The following is a 12,418-nucleotide window of genomic DNA, read 5'->3' on the forward strand; positions in this document are numbered from 1 at the left end:
ATATATATATACGTATTATAATTAACATCACAAAATTTTGTCTGAAATGGTGGCAACAATATAACTAGTATAAATAAGAATTTGTATTGATATCTACTAAGTAACATTTAGTTCAAAGTGAACATTTAAGAGTCTGTCAACAAACACTCCAAATCCTACATAAGTATAGGATCTTGGTAATAGTTTTAAATATTGTTTTTAAAGCAGATTATCGTAAAATTGTTTTTTTTTTTTTTTTGCATATCTTAATCGAAAGAAAGGCGTTAACCTAATGAATAGTTTGAACCAATAATACACGGAATCTGATCTGGTAGAAGGTGTGTTAAAATCAACCGAAAGATACTATGCATGAATCTTAAATACTAACCAATTATTTTTAAATTTTAAAATTCTCAACAATACAATCTATTTTAGTAACTTTTGAGAACTTCACCCAACATCGTATTTTTAGCTCTTAACTATCTTTGTCGCATTAAAGCCTAGTCCACATACCTCGTCCTCGGACCGTAGTCCGCGGACAGCTAACTGCTGATTGGTGCACGTGACCCTCTGACATCACGTCCCGGTGTCCCAATGTCCCATGTCCCATGTCCCATGTCCCATGTCCCATGTCCCATGTCCCATGTCCCATGTCCCATGTCCCATGTCCATTCGCACACTTTAACTTTTAGTCCGCGGACGAGTCAGAGATTTGTTTGACTCGCGGGAGTTGAAAGAGTTGGGAGCAATTTGACCTGAAATAAAAAACGAGTTGGTCGCGAAGAGAACGACTTGAGGTTTGTGTTTGTTAACATTTTCTTTGTTTTACACTGTGGTTTTACATGGTGCGAAAGCAGACGTCTTGAAAACTATACGAAGATTCGTCTGAAGTTAAAACTGCTTAGGCAATAATTCACCTAATATTGTCCCACGTATGATAAAAGCTCAATTATATCATGTTGTAATATTTATTTATTTAACATATTGTCAAAATTAATGTACAAAATATAACCTGCAGTAATTAAATCAATACATGTTATCAAAAAAAACTTTATTAAAAATTTAACGAGATACAAATAACGATCATCAATTTTATTTATAATATGAGACATAAGTTATTCATTGTCTAAATATCACAATATATTGAAAATGTCGCTGTCAATAAAATAAAAGCAAAATTCAGAAGTACGTAATCATTAATGTCGTACGAATTCATCTTCAAGGCAATCGAATGCCAAGAAAAATTAACTAATTCATAATAATAACAACTACGCTAAAACACAATTGCTACGAACAGGAATGAAAAACACAATTACTTCCAAAAAGGCAAACTTAAATTTCAAAACAATTGAAACAAAAGAAACTATGCATATGTCAATCTAGCAGACAACTTAAATGAAAACAACTCGATGTAGACAAAAGCAAATGCCTCGCACATTTACTGCACTCTGGTGTTACGACTGCTAAGCTTCACTTCGGACCTGCTTCGGACCAGCAGCATGTAGACAGCACAGATGTGTGCATTCGTCCGCGGACGTTGGGCGTCCGCGGACCACTGACCGAGGTCGAGGTATGTGGACTAACCATTAGTATCTCAGTCCTCGGAAATATCATTAAAACCTACATTGTTAACAATTTCGCATTTTTACCATTCTAACTTTGTGAAATATTCTTTTCGATGTGTATTTTAGATTAGGAGGCTGTACACATCACACTTCCTCGCCTATATGTTGACCTTTATTTATTTATTTCAAGCCTACTCTTGGCTTTTGCCACACCACCAGGTCATGACAACATTTTTATTCACCCGAACTGCCAAACACTTCCCCTCCTTCTCCCCCACTCGAGCCGCGACCAATCCCAGCACGCTTCAAGGGGCAGTCGGCGAGTCAACCTAGGGTATGGAATTCGCCTCCCGGGCATCGTCACGGGAACAGGCAGGTGTCGCGCGGTGTGTGACTGTGTGTACCTGTGGGTGCTGTAATGACGAAGGTCGCCTGGGTGTTGCAGAGACCTCGGCCGTGGCGGGCGGCGGGGAGGCGCGGCAGGAGACGTCGCGGACGGACGCGGGGTCGCGCCAGGAGGACGAGGAGGCGAGCCGTCTCGACCACCAGGACGAGCCGCGCGGCGAGGAGGCCTCGGAGGAGAAGACCGACGGAGAGGACGAGGAGGGAGGGGACGAGGACGACTACGGCGGCTCGCGGGAGTACTTGTGCCCGATCTGCGACGCGGCGCTGGGCTCGCAGCACGACTTCACGCTGCACATCCGCTCGCACAACGGCAGCGGCGAGGCGGTGGCCGCGGCCCCGCCGGGCGGCTTCGTGTGCCGCGTGTGCGGCAAGGCGCTGAGCTCGGGCAGCTCGCTGGACCGCCACGTGCTGGTGCACTCGGGCGAGCGGCCGTTCCGCTGCCGCGTGTGCGGCGTGTCCTTCACGACCAACGGCAACATGCACCGCCACCTGCGCACGCACGGCGAGGACGGCGCCTCCCCCGTCGAGGCCAAGCGGCGCCGCCTCTCCAGCCCGGCGCCCGCCGGCGACGCTGATAGGCGGAGGGCGCTGGACCTCTCCCAGGATGGCGAGGACTCCGCTCGGAGGAAGCACGCGTGCCCCGTCTGCTGCCGCGTGGACTTCGCGTCCTTGAACGTCCTGGAGACGCACCTGGAGGAGATGCACCCCGAGTACAAGGCCCGCTGCCACCTCTGCAACCTCGTCTTCAAGAACCACCGCGCGCTCAACCTGCACCGCACCATGAAGCACTTCGGCGAGGCCGGCGGCGGCAAGGCGGCCCCCGTGCTCGGCTTCCGCGACCTCACCTTCGTCGACTTCTCCAGCGACAAGTTCCCGATCATCGCGAGGGCCGTGTGCGAGCAGTCCCTGCACCGCGCCACCAGCGCCTTCCACCGCTTCCAGTGCGGGCTCTGCGCCAGGGCCTTCCCGTGCGGCAAGGCGCTCGCCATCCACCGCCAGAGCTGCGACGGCGTGCGCGAGGCCAGGCTGCGGGACTGCGAGTCCGAGGAGGACGAGCGCAAGCAGGACGACTTCCTGGCGCGCCTCGACCTGCGGACCAAGTCGGCGTCCCTGTCCCCGCCGCCCGACTACCCGCGCAGGGATGACGGCTTGGAGGGCGACTCGTACTTCACGGGGGGGCGCGACCTCGCCGACATCCAGAGCATCCTGTCGCTGACCTCCGCCGGCGGCCTGCTGCAGGAGCTGTGCTCGTCGCCGCGCCCCCGCAGCGACACCACGCCGCCCGACTCGGCCGCCAAGTCGTCCGACTCGGGCCACGGCGAGGACGAGCAGCAGGACTGCTTCGCCGCCGAGTTCCGCCGCATGAAGCTGAAGGGCGAGTTCCCGTGCCGCCTGTGTGCGGCCGTGTTCCCCAACCTGCGTGCGCTCAAGGGCCACAACCGAGTGCACCTGGCGGCGAGCGGCGGCCTGCCCCGCTGCAACATGTGTCCCTTCGCCAGCCCCGACAAGGCCGTCGTGGTGCGGCACATGCGCACGCACAACGGCGACCGGCCCTACGAGTGCGCGCTCTGCAACTACGCCTTCACCACCAAGGCCAACTGCGAGCGCCACCTGCGCAACCGCCACTCGCAGCTGCCCAAGGACGAGGTGAAGAACTACATCATCTACCACCCGTCCGAGGACCCGACCAACGACCCGGGCGGCCAGGGCGGCCAGGGCAACCAGGGCAAGGCGCTCTCGGCCCGGGACGACGTGAAGAGGGCGCTGGTGTTCAGCGGGCAGTCGGACGAGGGCAGCAGGACAGATGTCCAGGAGCCACAGGACGAGGACAGTTCTCGCTCTGCGGCCAACCACGTACCAAAGAAAACATCCCCATCGCAGAACCGATTGTGGGAAACCCACGAGGTTGCCACCATGACTCATTTTGCTGACGACGAGGAGATGCAAGACAGCGATGATAATCAAACAGTGTCTGATGATAGTGTGCTAGTCAACCTTACCAAAAATAATAATCTTATAAAAAATGCGTTACTGTTTAAAAGGCACTCTGAAGACCAAAGAATTTTTTTGAAAGACCAAGTTCGAACATCCAATCTTTGCATGCAGTTTGTGAAAAAGTGCTATGAACAATACAATGATGAAAATGATGTTGAAGATAATGCGGTGGAAGATGAAGACGTTGATGAAGACAACGTTCCTTTAGATCTTAGTATGGATGCTTTAGATTTAAGTAAAAAGAAGCCTATTTCTTCAGTCCAACTTGGTGCCAAAGATGTGAATGAAACACAGCCGCAGGACTTATCTAGGAAACCACTGGTACACAGCATGGAGTTCAGCAGAAACACTCCCGTGCAATCGGTATTTGCACCACCTTACAAGTCTCCAATCACTACAATCAACATTCCGCCAGCTAATTCCCCAGCGATCTACAAAAGCTCTCTCTCTCCGGGCAGTCTCGGTGCCAATCCCATGCCGAAAGTGGAACGGAAGAGTGGGAACTTGTATCCTGGGCATGCTCTGTACTTAAACAACAATGGTTACTTCTCTGCGCAGCCTTTGTTTCAAGTGCCATATCTGATGTCGTCTCATAACCACAACCTCTTCACGGGGAGTAACTTGCAGGACTTTGCGGAGATGAAAGAACGGCTGCACAAGGAACTGATACGAGGTCTTAAGCTGGGTTCTGGAGGAACCTTGCTTGATACTGCCACAATGGCAGAAATGTGCGCAAGGACTAAACCCGAGGTAATCATCGACTATCCCGAAAGTAAGGTGAAGATGGAATGTGCTGGTAACGCAGGACTCTCGCCCACCATCGACAGTAAAGAGGGCATCATCAACAACCTCCCTGCAACTCCCCCCAAGTTAACCGCATCGCCGAAACCGGTCGTGAGAGAGAAAGACACGTCTGCGTCGGTGAAGATGGTGATAAAGAACGGCGTGTTGATGCCGAAGCAGAAGCAGAGACGGTACCGCACGGAGAGGCCGTTCTCCTGCGAGTTCTGCTCGGCTCGCTTCACGCTCCGCTCGAACATGGAGCGCCACATCAAGCAGCAGCACCCGCAGTGCTGGAGCCAGCGGCAGAAGAACGGCGGATCCCTGGGCAGACGAGGCCACGGCGGCGCGCCGGCCCACTCCCAGGACTCCAGGAGCTCCCTGGACAGCCTGGGTCACGTGGACCTCAGCGTGCCGTCGCTGGACTCCGAGAGGAACACGAAGGTCGAGGAGGCGCCCAGGCCGGAGCCGGAGCCGGAGCACAAGCCGTACATCTCGGAGGAGGTGAAACTGGCGATAGCCCAGAAGCTGAGCCAGCCGTGCGCCGGCGCCGTGAAGGCAGAGGACGAGGAGGAGGACGAGGACGGCCTGGTGATCGACGAGGAGCCCGGGGACCAGCCGGCGAGCAGGAGGGAGGACGGCGTGGACCTGGCGAGCGTGTCGCGCCTGCTGGACAACGCCACGACGCAGACCCGCGCCTTCCGGCAGTACTTCCAGGGCGCGCAGGAGGAGGAGGAGGCGCGCGCGGAGGGCAGCGACGACGACGAGGAGGGCCTGGTGGCCGGCAGCAACAGCGAGGGCAACAACTCGGGCAGCGACGAGAACAGGTGAGGGACTAGCCGGCTTCTGCCTTCTGCCTTACAAGCTCTTTACTCTCTCTCTCTCTCTCTCTCTCTCTCTCTCTCTCTCTCTCGCTCTCTCTCTGTATATATATATATATATATAAAATAGATCCAAAACACCGTAATTTTATCATAATTTAGGTTTAGGGTGGCTTGAGGTTTAATTTTTGTTCACCTAAGCTGTAAATCTTATACATCAAATTTACCAGTGTAAAAAATTAATGTGTTGAGTATTAAAATTATAAACTATAGCAAATTGAAATAAGTCTTAAAATAAGAGTGAAATTTAAAAAGAAACTTAAAAAAAAGATAGGTGTAATTTGTATACATGTTCAGTTTGTTCTGCTGACTGCTTTAGATCGTAAATGTTGCCGACACTTGTCAATGTAACTGCAGTGGCATGAAGAAGAAGAGTGCGTACTCCTTGGCCCCGAAAAGTGACACAGTGTTGCATTCTCGTAATAAGTGTTGAAATTGACCAACCACTCAAAATATAATGACACCTGAGCTGCCTTAAAAATGTACTAAATTATTTGCATCTTAAAAACAACTTTATAATGTTGTAAATAATCTAAGTATTGTTGTTGCACATTTTTCATGTAGCTATGACATTGTTTTATTTGTGAATCATGTGCCAGTTCTTCTCTTGGAAAGGTTTGCGAAGATACCAACGACCGTGGCTTGTTGCAGATCGGAGTCGGAGACCCACGGCAACTGCAGCGGCCTGAAGAAGAAGAGCGCCTACTCGCTGGCCCCCAACAGGGTGTCGTGTCCCTACTGCAGCCGCAAGTTCCCCTGGTCGTCCTCGCTGCGGCGGCACGTGCTCACGCACACGGGCCAGAAGCCCTTCAAGTGCCCGCACTGCCCGCTGCTCTTCACCACCAAGTCCAACTGCGACCGCCACCTGCTGAGGAAGCACGCCGGTGCTACCGGCAGCACCCCGGCCGGCAGCAGCAGCAGCAGCGGTGGTAGCGGTGGTAGCAGCGCCGGGGAGGCCTCGCCGCCCGCCGCCGCCGGCTACACCATGCGCAACGTGCCGGACCGCCCCTTCAAGTGCAGCGCCTGTCCCAGCTCGACCTTCTCCACGCAGAGCAACCTGCGCAAGCACCTGGCCTCGAAGCACACGGGCGGGCTCTCGGGCGCCGAGGACAGCGCCGGCGAGGACTGCGACGAGGCGGAGGCGGCCCGCCCCAGGACCCCGCCCCCCCAGCCGGCCCCCGAGGCGGTGCCCGCCCCCGAGGCCCACGGCCCGATCTCCTCCTCGTCGTCCTCCGACCTGCCCTTCAAGTGCCACCTGTGCGAGGGCGGGTTCGCGGAGCGGCAGGAGGCGCTGGACCACATCCGGGACCAGCACCCGCCCGAGTTCCAGCTGCTGGAGTCGAAGGGCGCGCTGGAGGCCTCGCCCGGCGAGGAGGGCCCTCAGCCCGGCCACGACGAGGGCATCGCCCCGGGCGACGAGGGGCTGGAGCAGCTGCGCGGCAAGTTCCCCGACTACGCCAACCGCAAGGTGAGCCTTCCTCCTGGGTCACCTGCGGCATTCACTTACGTTTGGAAAGTTGTTAAAGAGTTTTGCACACAGCAAAATACATTCAAGAAAATTATGCTTTTTTTAAATTTTTAATTCTAGAGCTTAAATAAATTGTAAGTTACAGATAAAACCATAAATCCCAGGGCAGCTCCAGGGAGTCACACACCATGTCGAGTTTTGTAGATACCTTGACAAAACTGAAATGCCTCCGGAATGTAAGACACGTGACTCGGGGGCGTGTCCGCAGGTGATGTGCGCCTTCTGCCTGCGCCGCTTCTGGTCGGCGGAGGACCTGCGCCGCCACATGCGCACGCACACGGGCGAGCGGCCCTTCTCGTGCGACATCTGCCGGCGCCGCTTCACGCTCAAGCACAGCATGCTGCGGCACCGCAAGAAGCACGGGCCCTGCTCCGGGGCGCCGCCCCCGGGCGACGAGGAGCCCCACGGGCTGGTCGTGGTGGTGCCCCGGCCGCCGCCCCCGCCCGACAAGCCCCCCGCCAGGCTCACCAACCACAACAACAACAACATCGCGCCGGCGGGCGACGACGGCTACTGGGGCCCGAGCAAGGAGGCGCGCCTGCTCGAGCCGGACACCGGTCTCATCGAGAAGATGCTGGACATCCAGGACCGCTCCATCATCGAGCAGGTGCTGCTGTCCAAGTCCCCGGAGGACGCCGCGAAGCTGCTCGGCGTGAAGAACGGCGGCCACGACTAGCGCCCGAGACTGTGCCGTGCCGTGCCGCGCCGCGCCGCGCGTGGTGATCCCGGAACCGAGACTCAAACTGTTACCATATCAAAGAAACTGTTGTGTTACCCATGATTCCGACATTCCAAATATTTGTGATCGCAACTAAACATCCATTGATTTTCCAAAGAATTATTGTTTTTTTTTTTTTTTTTTTTTTTGAAGGTTATGTGCATGCGTCTCGTTAACTTGTTTCAGAGAGCGGTCGTATGAAAGCAATATTTATTAAGTTATATATATATATACTCTTACATTCCAAGTGCACTTTCGTGGATTAAACTGTACTTAGCGGTATTGGTGTGTGCTTGAATATGTGCTGTGTGTTAATTTGTAAGTGGTAACGACTTGTAAACTGTTTTCTACTTAGGAAGTATTGTTCACGGACAATATAGAATGAAAAATTCAGACACTTCATTCCATTGGGAAGTATTAAAACAATGCTCTTTAAATCAAATATGCACAACATGCTTCAAACAGAGATCTATGATATTTATGAGTGATTATTGAACAGAATAGTTACTTATTTTCCCCACTCTCTCACCTGTAAGTACCATAATACACAAAACACAGTATATTTACTTTAAGAGTTTTATACCTTCAGGTTGTTTCTCTATTATTTGTAGGGATTTTGGTGACAGGGTATCCTTCGAAACTTAAATCACATTAATTTTAAATTTGCAACCATCAGATTAAACTTTATCTTCTTCCATTAAAATTTAATTTTTTAATGCTCGGTAATTATTCTTCCATCATTAAGAAATTAGAGTATAATGAGTCATGATAAATGGGAATAAAATTTATAAGTTTGCATTTTTCTCTACAAAATTTTTTTATGTTTTGCAATTACTCAGTGACATATGGTGTGTAATATAATACACAATGCAATTTGTGTGTGTGTGTGTATATGTACATGTGTGTGAATCATAGTCACATGTGCCTGTTTCCTTTTATTTCATAACTTTCTTACCAAGGCATATCAAACTTTTTACCTATTATATATAAACATTCCATGTCGCCATCAATACGTTAAAAAGTGCATGTGATATTTAAATGTAGCACTCCCATGTTAAAGTAACTAATAGAATAAAAAGGGATACTGACTGATAGCTGATAAGCTATAGTTTTCAAGTCTTAGAATAAAATTATTTATTATAATCTTACTAATATATTTTTATTGTTATTATTAGTCTGTGTGATGCTGATGTATTTATTATTTTTTTTATTTTTGCCCTTCAAACTTGGTATTTATCACTGCACAGTTGATTTTTTTCTACTATTAAAGTATTCTGGCATCATTCCCAATTAAAATAAACTACAGAAAGCAAGTAAAAGTTAATTAATTATCTGTACTGATAAAGTGGTTTATGTACTGTTGTCCGTGTACGGTTTTTTTAATTGTTTAGGTGACATAAATTTTTAGCAGTGAAAAATTGGGTGTGGCACAAAGGAATGCAAATCAAGAGAAGTGTTTTTTTTCTTTGGTATTGCTAAAAATTGCTATCTATAAGATAGTTTTTTTATTTAACAAGTAGGTAATGTAAAATTTCCCAAAATTTTCAATTGGTAAGACCAAAAATAATGCAATAACTTAGCAAATAATTGGCTGGAAGCCAAAAATGCGATGTTAAACTGCTGTAGTTGTAAAATATGTTTTGTTGTAGGAGCCCATAATCAGAATAGTTTTATTTTTCAAAACGTTGACTGCACAATTGAGGGTAATTTCTGTTTGTGTGGATATTCATTGTATGTGATGATCCAAAACTGAAAACAGCTACATACCAAAGCAGAAGTTTATGTAATTAGCAATTAGGTTTAGTCAGCTCATGTTTTTTTTTTTGTTACATGATAGCAATACTTTTTTGAAGGTTTAGTGTTGCTTGTGGTGATCAATTTCAGTGCTTAGGTTGTGTTGAAAAATTTGAGCATGTAAGTTGCATATTTGTTAAAAGTGGAATTGCAATAAAACACCCTTTGTGTGTTTGCAGTGCAGTGTGTTAAATACATATGTAAATTATGGTACAAATTTAGTCTGCTAGGACAGATGCAAACCAAATTGCTAAGTAATATTGTTCTAGTGCCTGCACCATTTGTAATATAAAGTTTATAGTGCACAAAATGTTTATTATTGTGTGTTGTTATTGAAAAAAACTGTTTATGTAATCAAATCAAAAAGTGGCTTTCTTGTGCACTTTTTTTTTCTGGTGTGAAGTGTGTGTTCGGTTCCATTTGTCTCAGCATCTGTGTTTTGAAGTGAAGTACCTAGCATAAGTATTTCAGGGTCTAGCAAAGGAATGGGTGCATTTTTCCAAAGTATTTTTTATATATTTTTGGTTGTTTTGTGTAATTTTTGTCTTTGAGTGTATTTTTTTTAGAGATTTAGTTTTATCAAGTTGTTTAAATCATTTGTGTTCAATGCAAATTTATTTGTTCTCATGTGTTTATTGTTCAAGAATTCTCAAGGAAACTTTAGAACGTGGGGTTTGATTCAGAGATATTGCTGTCTTTGTAAAGGAATCATAAATCCTGGTGTGCTGTTCCAAGCATGTCATTCACTGATCAAACCCTGGAAGTCACGTTTATCCTCTTGTCAGGGTGAATTATAATGAAATAGCATGGAACCAATGTTATAAGTTATGGTATTTATATTTTTTTCATGTATTTGTTCAAGCTATTTTCAAGTGCTTTAAAGTGTACTTACACTCAAGGGATTAATGAGGCTTTTTTTTTGTAAATACCTAATATTATATAAATTATATGTCAAAAATAGTCAGAATATTTAAAAATTCTTAATTTAAACTGTTTTATTTGTACATAAAAAGTTATATTTCGAAGTTATGCCTTTGTAAATTTCGTATCACTCTTGTCACACAAATAAAGATATTTCACAAAAAAAATACAGCCTTTTCAATGGTTTAAGTACTCTATTAGTAAAAATAAATCACTTTATTTTATTTACCTTTAAACCTACCTTGCTAATTGTTTTATGAACTTTAATTTATATGTATATAATAATTTTTATAGGGCTTAAACCAACTTCCTTTCTTGGGAGGATACATATGGTAAGTCAACCATTAACTTAAAAACAGCTAGAATCAACTGACTTTACTGTGAGTGAAATGAGGTATGGATATTCACACAGAACTTCCTAATACAATGTACTTTTTTTATTGCTATACTAGCTGCAGTACCCGGCTTTGCCCGGGCTGAACACCGGGTGATATATTATCCGCGAGCTACAGCAAAATGGATAGCGATATGTCCAGTGTGGTGGACATTAAGAAATGACACACAATTACTGTTTGTGTATCTGTAAACTATGATTTTCTGTTTACCCATGGCGATCGGTTGAAAGGTTTAGAAGTTGTTGCGCTACAGCGCCATCTAGCGGCGAGGTACAAAAAAAATGGATAGCATAAAAACCTTCTCCATGATAAAAACACATCGCTGTGCCAACTTTCATGGCGATTGGTCAAACAATGTAAGAGTTTATCGACTTCATACATGCCAACATCCAATTATATATATTCTTATATTTCGAATTTTTGGGGCTTTCACTTTTGCGGAAAGTGGATGTTCAGGACCTCGAATGGTTTGGAACACTCCATCTCGAAATAAATTATATTTGAAATTCCTGAAATTTTCGAGATTTTGGGGCTTTGTCCCCAGAGGGGGAGGGGTGATTTTGAGGACCCTGAATGGCAGGGAAACACTAAAAATCGAAAGAGAATGATTTTTGAAATTTTTTAAATTTTGGGGCTTTGACCCCTGAGAAGGGGGGAGGGGGTTATGTTGAGGACCCCGAATGGCTCGTAAACACTCCAAATCGAAAGAGAATATGTTTTCGAAATTTTGGGAATTTTTTTTATTATTGGGTCTTTGACTCCTCGTGGGGGGAGGGTAGTTTCAGGACTCCGAATGGCTCGGAAACACTCCAAATAGTAAAAAAGTATACTTAAATTTAAGAAATTTTTTAAATTTTTCGTAATTTTGGGGTTTTGCACTCCCCCCCTCCCTCAAAATTGGGTGGGAAGTCGACTTTGGGTAAAAGTTCCACCATCCCCCGGAGACGTTAGTTCGTAATGACTTAATTTTAATACAATTTCCTCCAATTTTTCTAAATTTTGTGGCTTTCACTTTTGGGGAAGGGGAGGGGGTGGAGGTTCAGGACCTGAAATGTTTCGGAACACCCCATCTCGAAAGAAATTATATTTGAAATTCCTATAACTATCGAAATTTTGGGGCTTTTTCCCAGAGGGGGGCGGGGGGGTTCGAGGACCCTGAATGGCTCGAAAACAAAATTGAAAGAGAAAGATTTTTAAAAAATTTTAAACTTTCGAAATTTTGGGGCTTTAACTACCTTGGGGGGGGGGGGGGGGTGATGTTGAGGACCCCGAATGGCTCGGAAACACTCCAAATCGAAAGAGATATAAAGGAATATAAGAATGTAGGCATTTACTGTACTCCTATCTACCTTAATAACAATATTGACAAATAGAAAAACTTATTACCTACCTATGAATAATGATTTTTTTCTGCAATTTAAATTGTAATATACAAAAACGGTATTGAAAATTGAAAC

General features: G+C 46.7%; 1 protein-coding gene across 1 annotated transcript in view; it reads left to right on the forward strand.

The window, feature by feature from the left end:
- LOC134528539 (ras-responsive element-binding protein 1-like) overlaps nt 1-10,733 on the forward strand; it is a 129,198-nt gene extending 118,465 nt beyond the window's left edge. Inside the window, exons 3-5 of the mRNA XM_063362256.1 lie at nt 1,990-5,551; nt 6,257-7,073; nt 7,342-10,733. Coding sequence (XP_063218326.1) covers nt 1,990-5,551; nt 6,257-7,073; nt 7,342-7,809 — 4,847 coding nt within the window. The 3' untranslated portion in view covers nt 7,810-10,733. The remainder of the gene's footprint in view (nt 1-1,989; nt 5,552-6,256; nt 7,074-7,341) is intronic.
- The last annotated feature ends 1,685 nt before the right edge of the window (nt 10,734-12,418 follow it).

This window comes from Bacillus rossius, chromosome 1 (assembly GCF_032445375.1).
Source record: "Bacillus rossius redtenbacheri isolate Brsri chromosome 1, Brsri_v3, whole genome shotgun sequence".
Classification (NCBI taxonomy): Eukaryota; Metazoa; Arthropoda; class Insecta; order Phasmatodea; family Bacillidae; genus Bacillus; species Bacillus rossius.